This window comes from Ranitomeya variabilis, chromosome 1 (assembly GCF_051348905.1).
Source record: "Ranitomeya variabilis isolate aRanVar5 chromosome 1, aRanVar5.hap1, whole genome shotgun sequence".
Classification (NCBI taxonomy): Eukaryota; Metazoa; Chordata; class Amphibia; order Anura; family Dendrobatidae; genus Ranitomeya; species Ranitomeya variabilis.
This window is the reverse complement of record NC_135232.1, coordinates 552,513,477-552,539,253: the sequence shown is the minus strand read 5'-3', so window position 1 is coordinate 552,539,253 and position 25,777 is coordinate 552,513,477. Positions and strand designations below refer to the sequence as shown.

Genomic DNA, 25,777 nt, shown 5'->3' with positions numbered 1-25,777 from the left:
CAACATCCAAGAGATCAATCAGCCGCCTCATGCCATCCCTAGTTTGCCTACCCGGTACAAACCCGACCTGATCAGGGTGTATAAGTGAAGGAAGTACGTTTGCAGTCTATTAGCCCAAATTTTAGCGTAAATTTTTACGTCACAGTTCAAGAGAGCTATAGGGCGAAAATTCCCCGGGGAAGTCATAGGCTTCCCTGGCTTAGGAAGTGCTGCTATAGAAGCCTCCAGGCCATCAGCTTTAATATTGCCAGCCATTAACCAATAGTTAAATAACCACAGGAGGTAAGGGGAAAGGACAGGAAAAAATTGGGCGTAATAAGGAAAGGAAAAACCATCTGGGCCCGGGGAGGTACGCTTTTTAGCCTCTCTGATTATTTGTAGGATTTCGGCCTCTATAATTGAGGCATTAAGAAAAGACAATTGATCCGCGTTAAACATTGGGAGGTTGGCTTTCGCTAAAAAAGCGGATATCAGGTCCGGGGAGGGCTGGGGGGTATCTGAGTCTGATTTAAGGTTGTAGAGGGAGTAGTAATAGGAGGCAAAATCCTCAGCTATATGGATGGGGTTGTATACACGGGAACCATCAGGTTTAAGCAGGAATGGAATTTTAGATTGAGCTTCTCTTTTTTTAACGCTTCTAGCCAACATAGCGCCCGCTCGATCGCCCATTGAGTAAAATTTGGCTTTGACCTTCCACAAACCGTTCTCCGCTCTATGGAGAAGCATCTGACGGACCTAAAGGCGAGCGTTATTAAGCTCAGAAAGAAGCTGTTGAGAATGGGCAGCTTCAAGGCGGGCTAGTTCGTCTAGGGCCAATTGTAAGGCCAAATTGTACTTCCGTTTAGTTATTGCGGCCATCTTAAGAAAGAGGCCACGAGCCACAGCTTTGTGAGCAACCAACAACGTATCATCAGCAACGTCTGCAGAATCATTAGTGGCAAAAAACTCCTGCAGGGCATCCTCAATGAGCCGAGAATTAGATTGGTCCTCCAGAAGATGCTCGTTAAGGCGCCACTGCGAGGGAGGCCTGATGGCGAGAGGATCCCTTAGAGACAGTGAAACCAGGGCATGGTCTGACCAAGTAATATTGCCTATGGTGGCAGAAGTGCAGTGGGGAAGGGCCACGTCATCCACCAACAAGTAATCAATTCTGCTATAAGAGCCATGTCGAGGCGACAAAAAAAGTAGTCTCTTTCATTACAGTGTAAGTATCTCCAAATGTCATGAAGATGGTAAAAATTAATAAGTGGGTCCGCTTCGCCTCTGGAGAGAGACGAGACTGAGCAGTCAAGATGCTTAGACATAGGGATATTGAAGTTCCCTGCGATTAGTTTATGACCATGTTGAATAGAACCGAGAATTTGGAAAAAATTGTTAAGAAATTTTAGCTGACCAAAGTTAGGGGCATAGATAGAGGCAATAGTGTAAGGGGCATTGTTTATCAGACACAGAACTATAATATATCTGCCCAGGGGATCCGCCACAGAGCGTATCAATTGAAAGGAATTAGCTTTACTAAAGAAGATAGCTACCCCAGCTTTTTTCACGGTACTGTTAGCAAAAGAATTGATGAGGGTATAAACCCGAATACATTCTCACATTGTCACGCTCTACCAAATGCGTTTCTTGCAAACATATGATATCCTGGCGAACTTTAGCTAATTGGCGCCAAACGACCGATTGAGTCCATTTACATTAATTGAATATAGTGAGATACTCATCGGAAAAAACTAAAGGAGATATGATAACAGTACATTCTCCAGAAGACCGCTGCTGCAGACAATAAGGACGTGGACCTCCGAGCTGTACTAACCTGTGAAAAAAAAACATAAGGGAAAGGGAATGTGGGGTGAGGGGAGACACCACAAACAGATAATTAACAAACAATAGAGAACCATTCAGGAAAATCCTGAGTCCATAGGTGAAAAAAGAGAAAACAGTTCACCTGTGGGGCAATATGCTAGGGCTATCCAGAAAAAAAGGACAAAGGATAGCCAGCATAGGAACTGTTATTCAAAAGAAAAAAACCTTGAACGAAGTAATCAGTGAAGACGGGAAAATAGCCAGGAACCATTGTAGTAGCAATTCTCAGGCAACCTTCCACTCTGGATCAATGTGACGCTTGCCATTCTCGTTCTTTTCAGATCTTGGGGAGGCTGTAGACGAGGGGGAGCCAGGAGGTGCCAGGCCCCATTTGGACAAAACTTTCGCCGCTTGTGCAGGTGTTAGACAGGTAGTTACTGAGCCATCTTTACGGATAAGGAGCTTAGTGGGGAAGCCCCAGCGGTACAAAATGCCCTTTTCTCGTAGAATTGAGATAAAAGGAGTAAACGCTTTACGAAGGGCTAGAGTACCCGGGGATAAGTCAGGAAACACAGCAATGTTAGCAAAGGAATCCGGCAGAGATGGCTTGGCCCTCAAGGCCTGCAGGAAGTCCTCCTTCATTTCGAAAAAATGAATACGAGCCAGTACATCCCTAGGAACAGAGGGGCCCAGGTTCGGCGGTTTAGGGATGCGATGAATGCGGTCAATTACCACATCTTTTTTTGCATGATGTGGGAGGACCGTAAGAATAAAGTCCTGGAGAAAGCCTTTCAAATCCGCCGCCACAACTGCTTCTCCTATGCTCCTGAGTTTAATGTTATTTCTCCTGGACCTATCCTCCAGGTCCAGGGTCTTGGAATGCATTTTGGTAGCCATTAAGTGAAGGTTATCATGTGCATCCCAGAGATCCTTATGAGAGGCTACCAATTCCGCCACTTTGTGCTCCAAGCGGTCTGTGCGGTTCCCAATTTCCTCCACATCGCCTCTTAAATCTGCCAGCATGGAGCGCATGTCCTCTTGGAGGGAAGTACGAAGGTCCCCCAGCATGTCTCTAAGGAGGGACGCAGTGACAGGGCTATCTGGAGACACAGCAGCAGCTGCGGCTGATGATGATGACTGCGAGGCTCTGCTTGCAGCACGAGAAGCCCTGGGGGAAGGCGGCGCCATCTTGGGACTCTGGGGCGGCTGGGGGGAGGCAGCGAAAAAGTCCACAGGTTGGACTGGAGGAGCTGTGGGAGCCGGTCTTAGATTTCCCAATACACTCACCGCTAAGGCAGGTACTGGCGTCGGTGATTTATTGGAGCGGAGGAGCCGACAGGTAGGAGTTTTGAGCCGCTGTAAGGTTCCTGCACACGGAGCTCCCGCACTGTGCGACCTACTCCATGTGCAGACAGGCCACGCCCCTGCATTCCGCATTTTTTGTGCACATGCCGAGTTCTTTTCCGCGGCGGAATCGCATTCCGGAAAAAAGCACAGCATGTTCATTCTCTGTGCAGAATCGCGGGATTCCGCACACACAGGAATGCATTGATCCGCTTACTTCCCGCATGGTGGGCATAGCGGATCATGTGCGGTTGGTACCCAGGGTGGAGGAGAAGAGACCTTCCTCCAGGCCCTGGGAACCATATAATTAAAAAAAAAAAAAAAAAGATTTCAAATAAAAAATCATGATATTCTCACATTCCGGCGTCCCCGGCAGTCTTCCCGCTCCTCACGATGCTCGCGTTTCCAAGCATGCTTTGCGGCAATGACTTGCGATGACGTGCGGTCTCGCGAGACCGCTACATCATCTGGGGTCATTGCCGCTAGGCATTAATGGGAACGCGAGCATCGCAAGAAGTGGGAAGACTGCCGGTGATGCCGGAAGGTGAAAATATCACGATTTTTTCTTTTTTTAATTATTTTTAACATTAGATCTTTTTACTAGTGATGCTGCATAGGCAGCATCAATAGTAAAAGGTTGGTCACACTTGTCAAACACTATGTTTGACAAGTGTGACCAACCTGTCAATCAGTTTTCCAAATGATGCTACAGATCACTTGGAAAACGAAGGCATTCTGCAAGCTAATTACGCTTGTAAAACGCTAGTGTTTAGCGGGAAAATGCATGCCAATTCCGCATGCGTTTTTCCCGCGGCAGGGAGTTTCTGAATTGCCGCGGACATTTCTGCGGCAATTCCGGACGTGTGCACTTAGCCTAAAACTTCTTCACAACAGTATCACGGACCTGCCTGTTGTGTTCCTTGGTCTTCATGATGCTCTCTGTGCTTCAAAACCCTGAGACTATCACAGAGCAGGTGCATTTATACGGAGACTTGATTACACACAGGTGGATTATATTTATCATTAGGCATTTAGGACAACATTGGATCATTCAGAGATCCACAATGAACTTCTGGAGTGAGTTTGCTGCACTGAAAGTAAAGGGGCTGAATAATATTGCACGCCCCACTTTTCAGTTTTTGAATTTCCACAAAAATTTAAAATAACCAATAAATTTCATTCAACTTCACAATTGTGTTCCACTTGTTGATTCTTCACCAAAAATTTACATTTGGTATCTTTATGAATGAAGCATGATATGTGGGAAAAGGTTGAAAAGTTCCAGGGGGCCGAATACTTTCGCAAGGCACTGTATACAAGGTGAAGTCACTATAAAGTAAGGTGTATACAGTTTATACTAGGGGCAGTCTACACTGAGGTGAATACAGTATATACCGAGGGCATTCAGTGTACAAAAAATATGTACATAGCAAATATGGGGTACAGCCAGTATACAGTTAGATATATACAATATATACCGTGGACAGTCAGTGTACAGTGAAGTGTATACAGTATATACAGAGGGAAGTCAGAATACAGTGAGGGTATAAAAAATATACCGGGGGCAGTCAGTGTACAGTGAGGTGTATACAGTAAATACCGAGAATAGTCAGTATACAGTGATGTGTATACAGTATACACAGGGTGCAGTCAGTATACAGTGAGGTGTATACAGTATATACCGGGGGCAGTCAATGTACAGTGAGGTGTATACAGCATATATCTGGGGAAGTCAGTATACAGTGAGTTGTATACAGTATATACCGGGGCAATCATTGCACAGTGAGGTGTATAAAGGAGGCAGTCAGTGTACAGTGAGGTGTATACAGTATATACTAGGGCAGACAGTGTACATTGAGGTATATACTGGGGGCAGTCAGTGTACAGTGAGGTGTATACAGTATATACAAGGTGCGGTCACTATAAAGTGAGGTGTATAGAGTATATACCGTGGGCAGTCAGTGTACAGTGAGCTGCATACAGTATATACCGGGAGCAGTCAGTATACAGTGAGGTGTATACAGTATATACAGGATGCAGTCAGTATATAGTGAGGTGAATACAGTATATACAGGGGGCAGTCAGTATACAGTAAGCTGTATACAATATGTAGCGTGGGCAGTCATTGTATAGTGATATGTATACAGGACATAAAAAGAGCAGTCAGTGTACAGTGACATATATACGGTATATAAAGGGACAGTCAGCATAAAGTGAGGTGCATACAGTATAAACTGGGAGCAGTCAGTGTCTAGTGAGGTGTACACAGTATACACTGGGGATAGTCAATGTACAGTGATGTATACACAGTATATACTGTGAGCAGTCAGTTTACAGTGAGGTGTATACAGTATACAAAAGGTGCTGTCACTATAAAATGAGGTGTATACAACATACACCGAGGGCAGTCAGTATACAGTGAAGTGTATACTGGTGCAGTCCGTATATAGTGAGGTGTATACAGAATATACCATGGGCAGTCAGTGTACAGTGAGCTATGCATACAGTATATACAGGGGCGGTCAGCATACAGTGAGGTGTATATGTGGCGCCCCAGGGTCCTGGTCGTCACAGTAGTATTGCTTTCCTCACGGGGAGAGTGATGTTACGTTTGGAAGCGATGAAGGATAACTCTCATCAGGTAACCACCATACACACGTGTTCACACTCCAGGCCACAAGGGGGAGCTTTTGATCCTATTTCTAGGTGACTCCCCTATATATATTGTGGTTTGGAGGGAAAGAGAAGTCAGTTTTGCTGAGATCGTCAGAAAGTGCCAGGAAGTAGACTGGAGCAGTCTGAGGCAGGAAGAAGGTCTGAAGGGGCCGTGTAGTCTGAAGTACTACAGCTCCTGAAAAGAGACATACAGAAAGTCGAACATTGTTCAGTGAGCGTGCAGGAGAGCGAAGCACAGGAGAGTAACATCAGGGAAGACCAGCTAAGATCAGGTTGCCTCCTTCTGAGGTGCAGAATACCGGTAGCCGGACCACCGAGGTTGTAAGGACTCTACGACTTACATCAGAGACCGGCAGGACAGCTGAACTGTAAGTTACCTGTCTGCCTTAATACCCAGGAGGCACAGTGACACCTATAGAGCCCGGGGCGTGCTAGAGTCCCTGTAAAAAGGCTCAAGACACCATTCATATGGGTCATGTCCTATCCTATATGGGGGACAGAGAGAGGAACTGTGAGGACCTTATGTGAAGCCATAGGCAGTAAGGGACTACAACACCACCGCGCTAGAGGAAGGCTTTTAACCCCTTAATCCCATTGGACGTACTATCCGGTCAAGATGACCTGGGACTTAATTCCCAGTGACGGCATAGTACTATTGCAGCTGACATCCGGCACTATGTGCCAGGAGCGGTCACGGACCGCCCCCGGCACACTGCTATCAAACATGCTCGCAGTGTTCCGGCGTTATAGGGAAGCATCGCGCAGAGAGGGGGCTTCCCTGAGACCCTCGGAGCGACGCGATGTGATCGCGTTGCTCTGAGGGTCTCCTACCTTCTTCTCCCTGCAGGCCCCGGATCCAAAATGGCCGCGGGGCTGCATCCGGGTCCTGCAGGGAGGTGGCTTACCAGCGCCTGCTCAGAGCAGGCGCCGCGAGGCCTCCCTGCCGTGCATGTCAGATCGCTGATCTGACACAGTGCACAGCAATGTGTCAGATCAGCGATCTGACACCCCCCCCCCCCCGGGGCAAAGTAAAAAAAAAATACTCACATGTGTAAAAAATAATAATCATAATAAATTCCTAAATAAATAATAAAAAATATATATATTGTTCCAATAAATACATTCCTTTATCTAAATAAATAAAAAAAAAAAAACAATAAAAGTACACAGGTTTAGTATCGCCGCATCCGTAATGACCCGACCTTTAAAACTGTCCCACTAGTTAATCCCTTCGGAAAAAAAAAAAAAGAGAAAAAAACAACGCTTTATTATCATACCGTCGAACGAAAAGTGGAATAGCACGCAATCAAAAAGACGGATATAAATAACCATGTTATAGCTGAAAGCGTCATCTTGTCGTGCAAAAAACGAGCCGCCATACAGCATCATCAGCGAAAAAATAAAAAAGTTATAGTCCTCAGAATAAAGCGATGGAAAAATAATTATTTTTTCTATAAAATAGTTTTTATCGTATAAAAGCGCCAAAACATTAAAAAATGATATAAATGAAGTATCGCTGTAATCGTACTGACCCGAAGAATAAAACTGCTTTATCCATTTTACCAAACGTGGAACGGTATAAACGCTCCCCCCCCCCCCCCCAAAGAAATTCATGAATGGCTGTTTTTTGGTCATACTGCCTCACAAAAATCGGAATAAAAAACGATCAAAAAATGTCACGTGCCCGAAAATGTTACCAATAAAAATATCAACTCGTCCCGCAAAAAACAAGACCTCACATGACTCTGTGGACCAAAATATGGAAAAAATATAGCTCTCAAAATGTGGCAATGCCAAAAAATATTTTTTGCAATAAAAAGCGTCTTTTAGTGTGTGAAGGCTGCCAATCATAAAAATCCGTTAAAAAACCCGCTATAAAAGTAAATCAAACCCCCCTTCATCACCCCCTTAGTTAGGGAAAAATAAAAAATAAAAAAAATGTATTTATTTCCATTTTCCCATTAGGGTTAGGATTACATTTATGGTTGGGATTAGGGTTAGGGGTGTGGTTGGGATTAGGGTTAGGGGTGTGTTTGGGTTAGGGTGTCAGTTAGAATTGGGGGTTTCCACTGTTTAAGCACATCAGGGCTCTCCAAACACGACATGGATTCCGATCTCAATTCCAGCCAATTCTGCGTTGAAAAAGTAAAACAGTGCTCCTTCCCTTCCAAGCTCTCCCATGCACCCAAACAGGGGTATATCCTAACATATTGGGTATCAGTGTACTCAGGACAAATTGGACAACAACTTTTGGGGTCCAATTTCTCTTGTTACCCTTGGGAAAATGAAAATTTGGGGGGGCTAAAAAAAACATTTTTGTAGGTAAAAAATTATTTTTTATTTTCACGGCTCTGCGTTATAAACTGTAGTGAAATACTTGATGGTTCAAAGTTCTCACAACACATCTAGATAAGTTCCTTGGGGGTCTAGTTTCCAATATGGGGTCACTTGTGGGGAGTTTCTACTGTTTAGGTACATCGGGCTCTCTAAATGCAACGTGACGCCTGCAGACCAATCCATCTAAGTCTGCATTCCAAATGGCGCTCCTTCCCTTCTGAGCTCTGCCATGCGCCCAAACGGTGGTTCCCTCCCACATATGGGGTATCAGCGTACTCAGGACAAATTGGACAACAACTTTTGGGGTCCAATTTCTCCTGTTACCCTTGGAAAAATACAAAACTGGGGGCTAAAAAATTATTTTTGTGGAAAAAAAAGAATTTGTATTTTCACGGCTCTGCGTCATAAACGGTAGTGAAACACTTGGGGGTTCAAAGCTCTCACAACACATCTAGATAAGATCGTTAGGGGGCCTATTTCCAAAATGGTGTCACTTGTGGGGGGTTTCAATGTTTAGGCACATCAGGGGCTCCCCAACGCAACATGGCATCCCATCTCAATTCCAGCCAATTTTGCTCCTTCATTTCTGACCTCTGCCATGCACCCAAACAGTGGTTTACCCCCACATATGGTATCAGCGTACTCAGGACAAATTGCACAACAACTTTTGGGGTACAATTTCTTCTAGTACCCTTGGGAAAATAAAAAATTGGGGGCGAAAAATTCATTTTTGTGAAAAAATATTATTTTTTATTTTTACAGCTCTACATTATAAACTTCTGTGAAGTATTTTTTGGTTCAAAGTGCTCACCACAAATCTAGATAAGTTCCTTAGGGGGTCTACTTTCCAAAATGGTGTCACTTGTGGGGGGTTTCAATGTTTAGGCACATTAGTGGCTCTCCAAAAGCAACATGGCGTCCCATCTCAATTCCAGCCAATTTTGCATTGAAAAGTCAAATGGCGCTTCTTCCCTTCCGAGCTCTGCCATGCGCCCAAACAGTGGTTTACCCCCACATATGGGGTATCGGGGTACTCAGGACAAATTGTACAACAACCTATTGGGGTCCATTTTCTCCTGTTACCCTTGGTAAAATAAAACAAATTGGAGCTAAAGTACATTTTTTGTGAAAAAAAATTAAATTTTCATTTTTTTTTAAACATTCCAAAAATTCCTGTGAAGCACCAGAAGGGTTAATAAACTTCTTGAATGTGGTTTTGAGCACCTTGAGGGGTGCAGTTTTTAGAATGGTGTCACACTTGGCTATTTTCTATCATATAGACCCCTCAAAATGACTTCAAATGAGATGTGGTCCCTAAAAAAAATGGTGTTGTAAAAATGAGAAATTGCTGGTCAATTTTTAACCCTTATAACTCCCTAACAAAAAAAAATTTTGTTTCCAAAATTGTGCTGATGTAAAGCAGACATGTGGGAAATGTTACTTATTACCGTATATACTAGAGTATAAGCCGAGATTTTCAGCCCAAAAAATGGGCAGAAAATGCCCCTCTCGGCTTATACTCGAGTCATGTAAAGCTGGGGTTCGGCGGGTGAGGGGGAGTGACGCCTGTCAAATACTCACCTACTCCCGGCGCTCCTGACGCGGTCCCCGCATGTCCCACGGTGTTCGGCGCGGCAGCTTCAAGTTCTTCCCCTCTTCAGCGGTCACGTGGTACCGCTCATTAAAGTATTGAATATGGACTCCACTCCCACAGGGGTGGAGCAGCATATTCATTACTGTAATGAGCGCAACCATGTGACCGCTCACTACAGGAAGAAGCTGCCGAGCTGTACACTGTGGAACATGCAGGGACCGCGCCAGGAGTAGGTGAGTATACCGTATTTACCTTCCCTCGTTCCACCGACGCTCCGTCTTCCCGTCCTCTTGCTGTGACTGTTCAGGTCAGAGGGCGCGTTGACGTATTAGTGTGCGCGCCACCCTCTGCCTGAACAGTCAGTGCGGAGAGACGGGACGCTGAGGAGCAGCGACGAGAGGTGAGTATGTCATTTTTTTTTTTTTAGTGCAGCAGCATTAAATTGCGCACAATGCTATATGGGGCATCTATGGGGCCATAAAGAACAGCATGGAGAATTATATGGAGCATCTATGGGGCCATAACTGTATGGAGCATTATATGGGGCATCTATGGGGCCATAACTGCATGGAGCATTATATGGGGCATCTATGGGGCCATAATGAGCTGTATGGAGCATTATTGTCATGTCGGACGCCGTTCAGACCAGGTCGTCCGACAGACAGCGGTAGTTCCGCTTTTGACCACTATGTGCTCATTGGCGTCGGCTAGATTTTGTCTAGCTGTTCCGGGGTTAATTTACCTGATCCTCGGATTGGTAGCTGGGCCTTGCCCATTGCCTTTAAATAGTTCTCCTGATCATTGGGTGTCGCCGATTATAGCTTCTGTCTTGCGCATTTGTTATCTCGGTTTGGAGTGGAGAGCTGGTTGTAGGAGAATCATTGCTGGTGGTGTATTTTCCTTTGTCTTATTTACTCCTTCCTATATTTGTGTTTATTTTGCCCTGCACATTTATAGTGTATTCCTGAGTGACTGCTGCGTGATATATATTTTCCTTTATCCTTGTCTGTGCTAATTGTGGGTATTGGTGTATTGCATTCACTGGAGGGAGGGTGGAGGTTTCCAGCTCAGGGTTGAGTCAGGAGGCAGGGTGAGGTTCGAGGCCTGAACATGCACACCATCAGTGTAAACTTCAGGTAGAGGGCCAGTCAGTCTTTCCCTAGTCTTAGGGAAATTGCAGGGGTCCGGTTATTAGCTCTCGCCCACCTAGTCTCCCCGGCCGTGACATTATAATCGGCCAACATTATTTCCATGGATCCCATGATTTCCATAAACCGCCAGTTGAGGGCGCTGTTCCTGCAGGTCACTGAGTTGAGGGGGGCAGTGCAGCAACAGGGTCTAGCAGTGTCTAATGTACAAGCCGTTGTTACAGATAGAGTTGCTGAACCTAAGTATCCTTTGCCTGAAAAATTTGCTGGGGAACGCTGTAAATTTGTTACTTTTCGTGAAGATTGCAAACTATATTTTCGGATGCGTCCGACCTCATCCGGTAATGAGGCTCAGCGCATAGGTCTGGTGTTGTCATTATTAAGCGGGGATCCCCAAGCATGGGCGTTTTCTTTGCCATCTGATTCTACTGCATTTGACTCTGTGGAGTTTTTTTCCTGCCCTTGGAAACATCTACGACAAGCCTGACAGAATGGCTCTAGCAGAATCTAAGATACACACTATTTGCCAGGGGGAGCGAGTAGCAGAGGATTACTGTTCTGAGTTCCGCCGCTGGGCAGTCGACACTCAGTGGAATGATTCCCCGCTGCGGAGTCATTTTATTCATGGAGTTTCTGATAGGGTTAAAAAAGCCCTCCTGATGTACGAGACTCCTACTTTACTAGATTCCGCTATGAGTCTTGTTATCCGTATTGATCGCCGTTTGCGTCTGGGAGAGCATGAGACGCCGCCTGTGGGAGGAGGTTCAGGTTCACGTGAGGTTGCTGCAGGTGAGCCCAAGGAATCTAGGCAAATCGCAGGGGTATCACATGTTAAGCATCAGGCTCCTGTACTTGGGAAGCCTTGGGAAGAACAGGGAGCCTGTTTTTTCCGCAGTAAAACTGGTCATTTTATTAATATCTGTCCTCTGCTGTCAAAGAAAAATGCAACGGCGGAAAGACTCAGCTCAGAGGGGGTGGAGGAGTCCAATCTGAGCTTGTGTATGTCCTCCATGATGGTATCTCAGTGCTTGCTCCCTGCCAAAGTTGTTGTCGCTGGCAGAGAGCTGCCAATCACTGTTTTTGTGGATAGTGGTTCTGCCACAAATCTCATTGATGAGGAGTTTGCGCGCACTGCTGGTTTTAGGATCGAAAAGCTGCCTCATCCTATCCGCGTGGTCACCATCAATTCTGCTCCTCTCCCACAGGGGGAGATTACTGAATTTGTGTCTGAGATTAAACTCCACATTGGGGTTCTTCATTCTGAGCAGGTTACATGTAAGGTGCTCAAGAGTCTTCCGGCACAATTGGTTCTGGGTTTTCCATGGTTGACTACACACAACCTGGTGATAGACTGGAAAACTCAGGACATAATTCAGTGGAGTGATTTCTGCCAGGAGAATTGCTTGGCCACATGTGTTGCTGCTGTTACTTCAAGCGTCCCTGAGTCACTTCTGGATTTTGTGGATGTGTTCTCTGAGAAGGGTTGTTCAGAGTTGCCACCACATCGTCCCTATGACTGTACTATCAGGTTTAAACCAGGGGCTAAATTGCCTAAAGCAAGGATGTTTAACATCTCCGGTCCGGAGAGACAAGCGCTAAAGGATTACATTGCTGAAAGTTTGAGCAAAGGGCACATCAGGCCTTCATCCTCTCTGGTGGCTGCAGGGTTCTTCTTCATTAAGAAGAAAGATGGTGGACTACGGCCGTGTCTGGATTTCCGGGAGTTAAACCAGATTACGGTTCGTGATCCATACCCTATGCCTTTGATACCGGATTTGTTCAACCAGGTGACAGGTGCTAAGTGGTTTACCAAGCTTGACCTCAGGGGGGCGTACAACCTTATAAGAGTCCGTCAAGGTGATGAGTGGAAGACGGCTTTTAATACCCCTGAGGGTCATTTTGAAAATTTGGTGATGCCATTTGGGTTGATAAACGCACCTGCAGTGTTCCAACATTTCATAAATGATGTGTTCTCGCATGTTTTGGGGAAATTCGTTATTGTGTACCTTGATGACATCCTCATATATTCTTGCGACCGTGACACTCATTTAGATCATGTCAGGCAGGTGTTACAGCTTCTCAGAGAGAATAAGCTGTATGCAAAACTGGAGAAATGTGTGTTTTCGGTACAGGAGTTGCCTTTTTGGGGCTATATTGTGTCTGCTTCGGGTTTTAAAATGGACGCCGCTAAGGTGCAAGCGGTGTTGCATTGGGAACGGCCTGATAACCTGAAAGCACTTCAGCGGTTCCTTGGGTTTTCTAACTGCTATAGGAAATTTATCAAGGATTTTTCCACCATTGCTAAACCGCTAACTGACATGACTAAAAAGGGTACCAATTTCTCCGTTTGGCCTGAGGCGGCTGTGTGTGCATTCGAATCTCTTAAGAACAGGTTTGTTTCGGCCCCCATTCTGGTGCAGCAAGATGTATCGAAACCTTATGTGGTGGAAGTCGATGCATCTGAGGTTGGTGTGGGGGCGGTGCTGTCACAAGGCTCATCCTTGAGCGGTTTGCGTCCGTGCGCCTATTTTTCCAAGAAACTGTCGTCCGCCGAACGTAATTACGATATCGGCAACAGAGAGTTGTTGGCAATCAAATTGGCCTTTGAGGAATGGCGACACTTCTTGGAGGGGTCGATTCATCAGGTCACCGTTATTACCGACCATAAGAATTTGCTTTATTTGGAGTCTGCCAAGCGTCTGTCTCCTAGGCAGGCTCGCTGGGCATTGTTTTTCACGCGGTTCAATTTTGTTGCCACCTACAGACCGGGGTCTAAAAACACTAAGGCAGATGCTCTGTCTAGGTGTTTTCCGGGGGGAGAACCTCGGGAGGATCCAGTACCCATCCTCCAAAAGGGTGTTGTGGTTTCGTCTCTCACTACCGAGGTTGAGGCTGAGATTGCCGAGGCTCAGGAGGAGGTACCATCTGAGCTTCCCATCAACAAATCTTTTGTACCGCTTCATCTCCGCTTGAAGGTTTTGGCGGAGCATCATGATACTGTCCTGGCTGGCCACCCAGGGGTTAGAGGTACCTTGGAGTTGGTGTCACATCGGTTTTGGTGGCCCAAGATTCGACAGGACGTGGTCTCATACGTGTCAGCTTGTACCACGTGCGCTAGGGCTAAGACGCCCCGCTCCCGTCCTGTTGGCACACTACTTCCTCTCGAGGTACCTAGTGAACCATGGACGGAAATCTCCATGGATTTCATCACTGATTTGCCTTCATCAGCTGGGAACACGGTCATCTTGGTGATTGTTGATCGATTTTCAAAAATGTCGCACTTTGTGTCTTTGCCTTCGTTGCCTAACGCTAAGACTCTGGCTCAGGTATTTGTGCAGGAGGTGGTCAGACTTCATGGGGTTCCGTCTGACATCGTGTCTGATAGGGGGTCTCAGTTTGTGGCAAAATTTTGGAAAGCATTTTGCTCACGGCTGGGGATCAAGTTGTCCCATTCTTCGGCATTTCATCCTCAATCAAATGGTCAGACTGAGCGTATGAACCAAAATTTGGAACAGTACCTTCGCTGCTTTGTCTCTGATAACCAGGAGGAGTGGTCTACCTTTCTTCCTTTGGCTGAGTTTGCCATCAATAATCATCGCCAGGAGTCATCTGGGGAATCTCCGTTTTTTTGTGTTTACGGGCTACATCCTCAATTTTGTACTTTGAGTCAGAGGGGCTCTTCCGGCGTTCCGGAGGAGGACCAGTTAGGAGCACAATTGTCGTCAGTCTGGAGGAGAGTTAAACAGCGCCTGTTGAGTGTGGGTACTAGGTACAAACGTGTGGCTGAGAGTAGGCGTGTGCCAGGTCCGGACATGAGTGTGGATGACTGGGTGTGGTTATCCACAAAAAACATAAGACTCAAAATACCGTCCCTTAAATTGGGTCCACGGTTTATTGGTCCATTTAGGGTCACCGCCGCCATTAATCCAGTAGCATACCGACTGGAGCTCCCTACGGTGTATAAGATACACAACGTGTTCCACAGGTCTCTTCTGAAGAAGGTGGTGGGTTCTGTGGACGCGGCGCCTATGCCACCTCCAGTCTTGGTGGATGGTAACCTGGAATTTGAAGTCTCCAAGGTGGTTGACTCTCGTGTAGTGCGCCGCACTTTACAGTACTTGGTACACTGGCGTGGTTATGGGCCTGAGGAGAGGTCCTGGGTACCAGCCTCGGACATTCATGCGGATCGGCTAATCAGGTTTTTTCATCGTCACCATCCGGACAAGCCGGGTCCTATAAGCCGTGAGGGCCCTGGGGTCCCTCGTAGAAGGCGGGGTACTGTCATGTCGGACGCCGTTCAGACCAGGTCGTCCGACAGACAGCGGTAGTTCCGCTTTTGACCACTATGTGCTCATTGGCGTCGGCTAGATTTTGTCTAGCCGTTCCGGGGTTAATTTACCTGATCCTCGGATTGGTAGCTGGGCCTTGCCCATTGCTTTAAATAGTTCTCCTGATCATTGGGTGTCACCGATTATAGCTTCTGTCTTGCGCATTTGTTATCTCGGTTTGGAGTGGAGAGCTGGTTGTAGGAGAATCGTTGCTGGTGGTGTATTTTCCTTTGTCTTATTTACTCCTTCCTATATTTGTGTTTATTTTGCCCTGCACATTTAGGCCATGTGCACACGTTCAGGATTTTTAGCGTTTTTTTCGCTATAAAAACATGATAAAAACGCGAAAAAAACGCTAACATATGCCTCCTATTATTTACAGTGTATTCCGCATTTTTTGTGCAAATGTTGCGATTTTTTCCGCGAAAAAATCGCATCGCGGAAAAAAAAGCAACATGTTCATTAAAAATGCGGAATTGCGAGGATTCCACACACCTAGGAGTCCATTGATCTGCTTACTTCCCGCACGGGGCTGTGCACACCATGCGGGAAGTAAGCAGATTATGTGCGGTTGGTACCCAGGGTGGAGGAGAGGAGACTCTCCTCCACGCACTGGGCACCATATAATTGGTAAAAAAAAAAGAATTAAAATAAAAAATAGTCCTATACTCACCCTCGATGTCTTCCCGCCTCACCGCTGCATGCTGCCGCTTCGGTTCCTATAGCTGCTTTGCGGTGAAGGACCTGCCGATGACGTCACTGTCTTGTGATTGGTCGTGAGCGGTCATGTGACCGCTCACGTGACCGCGACATCATGGAAGGTCCTGCGCGCACACACCAGCTATAGGAAGAGGAACGGACGCCGCTGATGAGATGTCTGGGTGAGTATAACCATTTTTTTTTTTTTTTTAAATTATTTTTAAACATTCTATCTTTTACTATAGATGCTGCATAAGCTGCATCTATAGTAAAAAGTTGGTCACACTTGTCAAACAGTATGTTTGACAAGTGTGACCAACCTGTCAGTCAGTTTTCCAAGTGATGCTACAGATCGCTTGGAAAACTTTAGCATTCTGCAAGCTAATTACGCTTGCAGAATGCTAAAAAAAACGCGAAAAAAAACGCAAAAAAAAAAAATGCGGATTTCTTGCAGAAAATTTCCGGTTTTCTTCAGGAAATTTCTGCAAGAAATCCGGACGTGTGCACATACCCTTATAGTGTATTCCTGAGTGACTGCTGCGTGATATATATTTTCCTTTATCCTTGTCTGTGCTAATTGTGGGTATTGGTGTATTGCATTCAATGTGTGGAGGGCGGAGGTTTCCAGCTCAGGGTTGAGTCAGGGTGAGGTTCGAGGCCTGAACATGCACACCATCAGTGTAAACTTCAGGTAGAGGGCCAGTCAGTATTTCCCTAGTCTTAGGGAAATTGCAGGGGCCCGGGTTATTAGCTCTCGCCCACCTAGTCTCCCCGGCCGTGACAATTATATGGGGTATCTATGGGGCCATAAAGAACTGCATGGAGCATTATATGGGGCATCTTATGGGGCCATAATGAACTGCACGGAGCATTATATGGGGCATCTTATGGGGCCATAATGAACTGCATGGAGCATTTATGGGGCATCTATGGGGCCTTAAAGAACTACATGGAGCATTATATGGAGCATCTATGGGGCCATAACGAACTGCATGGAGCATTATATGGGGCATCTTATGGGGCTATAATGAACTGTATGGAGTATATATTGGGGCTCCTGATTCAATATGGATATTCAAAAACACTTAACCTACTGATGTCTCAATTAATTTTACTTTTATTGGTATCTATTTATATTTTTGACATTTACCAGTAGCTGCTGCATTTTCCACCCTAAGCTTATACTCGAGTCAATACGTTTTCCCAGTTTTTTGTTGCAAAATTAGGGGGGTCGGCTTATACTCGAGTATACACGGTAAGTATTTTGTATGACATATCTCTGTGATTTAAGGGCATAAAAATTCAAAGTTGGAAAATTGCGAAATTTTCCAAATTTTTGCCAAATTTCCATTTTTTTCACAAATAAACGCAGGTAATATCAAAGAAATTTTACCACTATCATGAAGTACAATTTGTCTCGAGAAAACAATGTCAGAATCACCAAGATCCGTTGAAGCGTTCCAAAGTTATAACCTCATAAAGGGACAGTGGTCAGAATTGTAAAAATTGGCCCAGTCATTAACGTGCAAACCACCCTTGGGGCTTAAGGGGTTAACTCCACCTGGTAAAGGGGAACTCTGGATTCACTTACAACCCGGCCGGACCCTGCCTTGCCTGTGATCTGGTACCCTGGACTGTGGCTGCCTGAAGTCTTCAGTAAACCAAGTAAAGAGACTGCAACCCTGTGTCCTCGTTCTTCACTGCACTCCTCACCATCTTCCATCTACACACCGGGAAGCCCTGGGGATATACTTCTCCTGTGGGAAGGTATACCACCTAGCTGCTGTAACATCACCCCAGAGGACCCCTTAAAGCAGCGTCGGCCCCCACTGACCGAATACCACAGGTGGCATCACGAACATAAACTCTATTCACCAAATCCCTTTAAAGACTTTCCCTTTTTATATGGGTGCCCAGGGCCGCGGATCAGGTCGCCGCCGTGACACATCCCCTTAAGGGGGCAGTCAGTATACAGTGAGGTGTATACAGTATATACTGGGGGCAGTGTATATTGAGGTGTATACAGTGAATACAGGGGACTGTTAGTATACAGTGAGGTGTATACAGTATATACCGAGGGCAGTCAGTATACAGTGAGGTGTATACAGCATATAGTGCGTGTATACAGTATATACAGGGTGCAGTCAGTATACAGTGAGGTGTATACAGAATATACAGGGGGCAGTCAGTGTACAGTGAGGTGTACACAGAATATACCGGGAACTGTCACTCAGTATACAGTGAGGAGTATACAGTATATATTGGGGGCAGTCAGTATACAGTGAGGTATACACACTATATACCGGGGCAGTCAGTGTACAGTGATGTGTACACAGTGTATACTGGGAACAGTTAGTACACAGTGAGGTGTATACAGTATATATTGGGGGCAGTCAGTATACAGTGAGGTATACACACTATATACCGGGAACAGTCAGTATACAGTGAGGTGTATACAGTATATATTGGGGGCAGTCAGTGTACAGTGAGGTGTATACGGTACATATTGGGGGCAGTCAGTATACAATGAGGTGTACACAGTATATACTGGGGCAGTCAGTGTACAGTGAGGTGTATACAGTATATAGCGGAGTAGGTCAGTATACATTTAGGCGTATACAGTATATATTGGGGCAGTCAGTGTATAGTGAGGAATATACAGTATATATTGGGGCAGTCAGTATACAATTAGGTGTACACAGTATATACTGGCGCAGTCAGTGTACAGTGAGATGTATCAGTATATAGCGGAGGAGGTCAGTATACATTTAGGCGTATACAGTATATATTGGGGCAGTCAGTGTATACAGTAAATATTGGGGGCAGTCAGAATACAATGAGGTGTACACAGTATATACTGGCGCAGTCAGTGTACAGTGAGATGTATCAGTTCATAGAGGAGGAGGTCAGTATACATTTAGGCATATACAGTATATATTGGGGAAGTCAGTGTATACAGTATATATTGGGGGCAGTCAGAATACAATGAGGTGTACACAGTATATACTGGCGCAGTCAGTGTACAATGAGATGTATCAGTATATAGCGGAGGAGGTCAGTATACATTTAGGCGTATACAGTATATATTGGGGCCAACAGTGTATACAGTATATATTGGGGCAGTCAGTATACAATGAGGTGTACACAGTATATACTGGCGCAGTCAGTGTATAGTGAGATGTATCAGTATATAGCGGAGGAGGCAGTATACATTTAGGCGTATACAGTATATATTGGGGCAGTCAGTGTATACAGTATATATTGGGGGCAGTCAGAATACAATGAGGTGTACACAGTATATACTGGCGCAGTCAGGGTACAGTGAGATGTATCAGTATATAGCGGAGGAGGTCAGTATACATTTAGGCATATACAGTATATACTGGGGGCAGTCAGTGTATACAGTATATATTGGGGGCAGTCAGTATACAATGAGGTGTACACAGAATAGACTGGCGCAGTCAGTGTACAGTGAGATGTATCAATATATAGCGGAGGTCAGTATACATTTAGGCGCATACAGTATATATTGGGGCAGTCAGTGTATACAGTATATATTGGGACAGTCAGTATACAATGAGGTGTACACAGTATATACTGGCGCAGTCAGTGTACAGTGAGAGGAGTATATAGCGGAGGAGGTCAGTATACATTTAGGCATATACAGTATATATTGGGGCAGTCAGTGTATACAGTATATATCGGGGCAGTCAGTATACAATGAGGTGTACACAGTATATACTGGCGCAGTCAGTGTACAGTGAGATGTATCAGTATATAGCGGAGGAGGTCAGTATACATTTAGGCATATACAGTATATATTGGGGCAGTCAGTATACAATGAGGTGTACACAGTATATACTGGGGGCAGTGAGTGTACAGTGAGATGTATCAGTATATAGTGGAGGAGGTCAGAATATATTTAGGCGTATACAGTATATATTCGGGCAGTCAGTGTATACAGTATATATTGGGGGCAGTCAGTATACAATGAAGTGTACACAGTATATACTGGCGCAGTCAATGTACAGTGAGATGTATCAGTATATAGCGGAGGAGGTCAGTATACATTTAGGCGTATACAGTATATATTGGGGCAGTCAGTATACAATGAGGTGTACACAGTATATACTGGCGCAGTCAGTGTACAGTGAGATGTATCAGTATATAGCGGAGAAGGTCAGTATATATTTAGGTGTTTACGGTATATATTGGGGCAGTCAGTGTATACAGTATATATTGGGGGCAGTCAGTATACAATGAGGTGTACACAGTATATACTGGCGCAGTCAGTGTACAGTGAGATGTATCAGTATATAGCGGAGGAGGTCAGTATACATTTAGGCACATACAGTATATACTGCGGCAGTCAGTGTACAGTGAGATGTATCAGTATATAGCGGAGGAGGTCAGTATACATTTAGGCGTATACAGTATATATTGGGGCAGTCAGTGTATACAGTATATATTGGGGCAGTCAGTATACAATGAGGTGTACACAGTATATACTGGCGCAGTCAGTGTACAGTGAGATGTATCAGTATATAGCGGAGGAGGTCAGTATACATTTAGGCGTATACAGTATATATTGGGGCAGTCAGAATACAATGAGGTGTACACAGTATATACTGGCGCAGTCAGTGTACAGTGAGATGTATCAGTATATAGCGGAGGAGGTCAGTATACATTTAGGCATATACAGTATATACTGGGGGCAGTCAGTGTACAGTGAGATGTATCAGTATATAGCGGAGGAGGTCAGTATATATTTAGGTGTTTACAGTATATATTCGGGCAGTCAGTGTATACAGTATATATTGGGGCAGTCAGTATACAATGAGGTGTACACAGTATATACTGGCGCAGTCAGTGTACAGTGAGATGTATCAGTATATAGCGGAGAAGGTCAGTATATATTTAGGTGTTTACGGTATATATTGGGGCAGTCAGTGTATACAGTATATATTGGGGGCAGTCAGTATACAATGAGGTGTACACAGTATATACTGGCGCAGTCAGTGTACAGTGAGATGTATCAGTATATAGCGGAGGAGGTCAGTATACATTTAGGCACATACAGTATATACTGCGGCAGTCAGTGTACAGTGAGATGTATCAGTATATAGCGGAGGAGGTCAGTATACATTTAGGCGTATACAGTATATATTGGGGCAGTCAGTGTATACAGTATATATTGGGGCAGTCAGTATACAATGAGGTGTACACAGTATATACTGGCGCAGTCAGTGTACAGTGAGATGTATCAGTATATAGCGGAGGAGGTCAGTATACATTTAGGCGTATACAGTATATATTGGGGCAGTCAGAATACAATGAGGTGTACACAGTATATACTGGCGCAGTCAGTGTACAGTGAGATGTATCAGTATATAGCGGAGGAGGTCAGTATACATTTAGGCATATACAGTATATACTGGGGGCAGTCAGTGTACAGTGAGATGTATCAGTATATAGCGGAGGAGGTCAGTATATATTTAGGTGTTTACAGTATATATTCGGGCAGTCAGTGTATACAGTATATATTGGGGCAGTCAGTATACAATGAGGTGTGCACAGTATATACTGGCGCAGTCAGTGTACAGTGAGATGTATCAGTATATAGCGGAGGAGGTCAGTATACATTTAGGCGTATACAGTATATATTGGGGCAGTCAGTGTATACAGTATATATTGGGGCAGTCAGTATACAATGAGGTGTACACAGTATATACTGGCGCAGTCAGTGTACAGTGAGATGTATCAGTATATAGCGGAGGAGGTCAGTATACATTTAGGCGTATACAGTATATATTGGGGCAGTCAGAATACAATGAGGTGTACACAGTATATACTGGCGCAGTCAGTGTACAGTGAGATGTATCAGTATATAGCGGAGGAGGTCAGTATACATTTAGGCATATACAGTATATACTGGGGGCAGTCAGTGTACAGTGAGATGTATCAGTATATAGCGGAGGAGGTCAGTATATATTTAGGTGTTTACAGTATATATTCGGGCAGTCAGTGTATACAGTATATATTGGGGCAGTCAGTATACAATGAGGTGTGCACAGTATATACTGGCGCAGTCAGTGTACAGTGAGATGTATCAGTATATAGCGGAGGAGGTCAGTATACATTTAGGCGTATACAGTATATATTGGGCAGTCAGTGTATACAGTATATATTGGGGGCAGTCAGTATACAATGAGGAGTACACAGTATATACTGGCGCAGTCAGTGTACAGTGAGATGTATCAGTATATAGCGGAGGAGGTCAGTATACATTTAGGTGTATACAGTATATATTGGGCAGTCAGTGTATACAGTATATATTGGGGCAGTCAGTATACAATGAGGTGTACACAGTATATACTGGCGCAGTCAGTGTACAGTGAGATGTATCAGTATATAGCGGAGGAGGTCAGTATACATTTAGGCATATACAGTATATACTGGGGCAGTCAGTGTACAGTGAGATGTATCAGTATATAGCAGAGGAGGTCAGTATACATTTAGGCGTATACAGTATATATTGGGGCAGTCAGTATACAATGAGGTGTGCACAGTATATAATGGCGCAGTCAGTGTACAGTGAGATGTATCAGTATATAGCGGAGGAGGTCAGTATACATTTAGGCATATACAGTATATATTGGGCAGTCAGTGTATACAGTATATATTGGGGCAGTCAGTATACAATGAGGTGTACACAGTATATACTGGCGCAGTCAGTGTACAGTGAGATGTATCAGTATATAGCGGAGGAGGTCAGTATACATTTAGGCATATACAGTATATACTGGGGCAGTCAGTGTACAGTGAGATGTATGAGTATATAGCGGAGGAGGTCAGTATACATTTAGGCATATACAGTATATATTGGGCAGTCAGTGTATACAGTATATATTGGGGCAGTCAGTATACAATGAGGTGTACACAGTATATACTGGCGCAGTCAGTGTACAGTGAGATGTATCAGTATACAGCGGAGGAGGTCAGTATACATTTAGGCATATACAGTATATACTGGGGCAGTCAGTGTACAGTGAGATGTATAAGTATATAGCGGAGGAGGTCAGTATACATTTAGGCGTATACAGTATATATTGGGCAGTCAGTGTATACAGTATATATTGGGGCAGTCAGTATACAATGAGGTGTACACAGTATATACTGGCGCAGTCAGTGTACAGTGAGATGTATCAGTATATAGCGGAGGAGGTCAGTATACATTTAGGCATATACAGTATATATTGGGGCAGTCAGTATACAATGAGGTGTACACAGTATATACTGGCGCAGTCAGTGTACAGTGAGATGTATACAGTATATAGCGGAGGAGGTCAGTATACATTTAGGCATATACAGTATATATTGGGGCAGTCAGTATACAATGAGGTGTACACAGTATATACTGGCGCAGTCAGTGTACAGTGAGATGTATACAGTATATAGCGGAGGAGGTCAGTATACATTTAGGCGTATACAGTATATATTGGGCAGTCAGTGTACAGTGAGATGTATACAGTATATAGCGGAGGAGGTCAGTATACATTTAGGCATATACAGTATATACTGGGGCAGTCAGTGTACAGTGAGATGTATAAGTATATAGCGGAGGAGGTCAGTATACATTTAGGCGTATACAGTATATATTGGGCAGTCAGTGTATACAGTATATATTGGGGCAGTCAGTATACAATGAGGTGTACACAGTATATACTGGCGCAGTCAGTGTACAGTGAGATGTATCAGTATATAGCGGAGGAGGTCAGTATACATTTAGGCATATACAGTATATACTGGGGCAGTCAGTGTACAGTGAGATGTATCAGTATATAGCAGAGGAGGTCAGTATACATTTAGGCGTATACAGTATATATTGGGGCAGTCAGTATACAATGAGGTGTGCACAGTATATAATGGCGCAGTCAGTGTACAGTGAGATGTATCAGTATATAGCGGAGGAGGTCAGTATACATTTAGGCATATACAGTATATATTGGGCAGTCAGTGTATACAGTATATATTGGGGCAGTCAGTATACAATGAGGTGTACACAGTATATACTGGCGCAGTCAGTGTACAGTGAGATGTATCAGTATATAGCGGAGGAGGTCAGTATACATTTAGGCATATACAGTATATACTGGGGCAGTCAGTGTACAGTGAGATGTATGAGTATATAGCGGAGGAGGTCAGTATACATTTAGGCATATACAGTATATATTGGGCAGTCAGTGTATACAGTATATATTGGGGCAGTCAGTATACAATGAGGTGTACACAGTATATACTGGCGCAGTCAGTGTACAGTGAGATGTATCAGTATACAGCGGAGGAGGTCAGTATACATTTAGGCATATACAGTATATACTGGGGCAGTCAGTGTACAGTGAGATGTATAAGTATATAGCGGAGGAGGTCAGTATACATTTAGGCGTATACAGTATATATTGGGCAGTCAGTGTATACAGTATATATTGGGGCAGTCAGTATACAATGAGGTGTACACAGTATATACTGGCGCAGTCAGTGTACAGTGAGATGTATCAGTATATAGCGGAGGAGGTCAGTATACATTTAGGCATATACAGTATATATTGGGGCAGTCAGTATACAATGAGGTGTACACAGTATATACTGGCGCAGTCAGTGTACAGTGAGATGTATACAGTATATAGCGGAGGAGGTCAGTATACATTTAGGCATATACAGTATATATTGGGGCAGTCAGTGTACAGTGAGGTGTACACAGTATATACTGGCGCAGTCAGTGTACAGTGAGATGTATACAGTATATAGCGGAGGAGGTCAGTATACATTTAGGCGTATACAGTATATATTGGGCAGTCAGTGTACAGTGAGATGTATACAGTATATAGCGGAGGAGGTCAGTATACATTTAGGCATATACAGTATATACTGGGGCAGTCAGTGTACAGTGAGATGTATAAGTATATAGCGGAGGAGGTCAGTATACATTTAGGCGTATACAGTATATATTGGGCAGTCAGTGTATACAGTATATATTGGGGCAGTCAGTATACAATGAGGTGTACACAGTATATACTGGCGCAGTCAGTGTACAGTGAGATGTATCAGTATATAGCGGAGGAGGTCAGTATACATTTAGGCATATACAGTATATATTGGGGCAGTCAGTGTACAGTGAGGTGTACACAGTATATACTGGCGCAGTCAGTGTACAGTGAGATGTATACAGTATATAGCGGAGGAGGTCAGTATACATTTAGGCATATACAGTATATACTGGGGGCAGTCAGAGTACAGTGAGATGTATACAGGGGGCAGCACCCTTCCCGGTCAACGCTCACCGTACTGCTCGGGGCGGCCGCACTCTCCACTCAGACTCAGGCAGAGGATCAGGACCGCAGACACCGGGAGCGACTCCATCATGTGCGGGACGCGGCAGGACAGTAAGAGGCCCCGCCCCCAGCACGCCCCCAACATTCCGACAATTAACCTTTCCATTACCGATGCGTTACAAATCTCTTCTGCGCCCCCTCATGTGTCCTGCACCCCCTCATGTGTCTTGTGCCACCTCATGTGCTGTGCGCCTTCTCATGTCTCCTGCGCCCCCGATGCTTCCTGCACCCTCTCCTGTATCCTGCGCCCCTTCCTGTATCCAGCGCCCCCTCATGTGTCTTGCGCCCCCTCATGTATCCTGCGCCCCCTCATAGCTCCTGCGCCCCCTCATAGCTCCTGCGCCCCCTCATAGGTCCTGTATCCCTTCATGTATTCTGTGCCCCCTCATGTGTCTTGCGCCCCCTCATGTATCCTGGGCCCCCTCATAGGTCCTATATCCCTTCATGTAACCTGTG

The 25,777-nt window shown here is 44.8% G+C and overlaps 1 protein-coding gene across 2 annotated transcripts in view; it reads right to left on the bottom strand.

Moving 5' to 3' along the window:
* THBS3 (thrombospondin 3) overlaps positions 1-25,533 on the bottom strand; it is a 151,927-nt gene extending 126,394 nt beyond the window's left edge. Inside the window, exon 1 of one of the 2 annotated variants that reach the window (XM_077255905.1) lies at positions 25,271-25,533. In XM_077255905.1, the coding sequence (XP_077112020.1) occupies positions 25,271-25,427 (157 nt within the window). In that variant the 5' untranslated portion in view covers positions 25,428-25,533. The remainder of the gene's footprint in view (positions 1-25,270) is intronic. The other variant, XM_077255898.1, reaches the window with a different exon arrangement.
* Between the last annotated feature and the right edge of the window lie 244 nt (positions 25,534-25,777).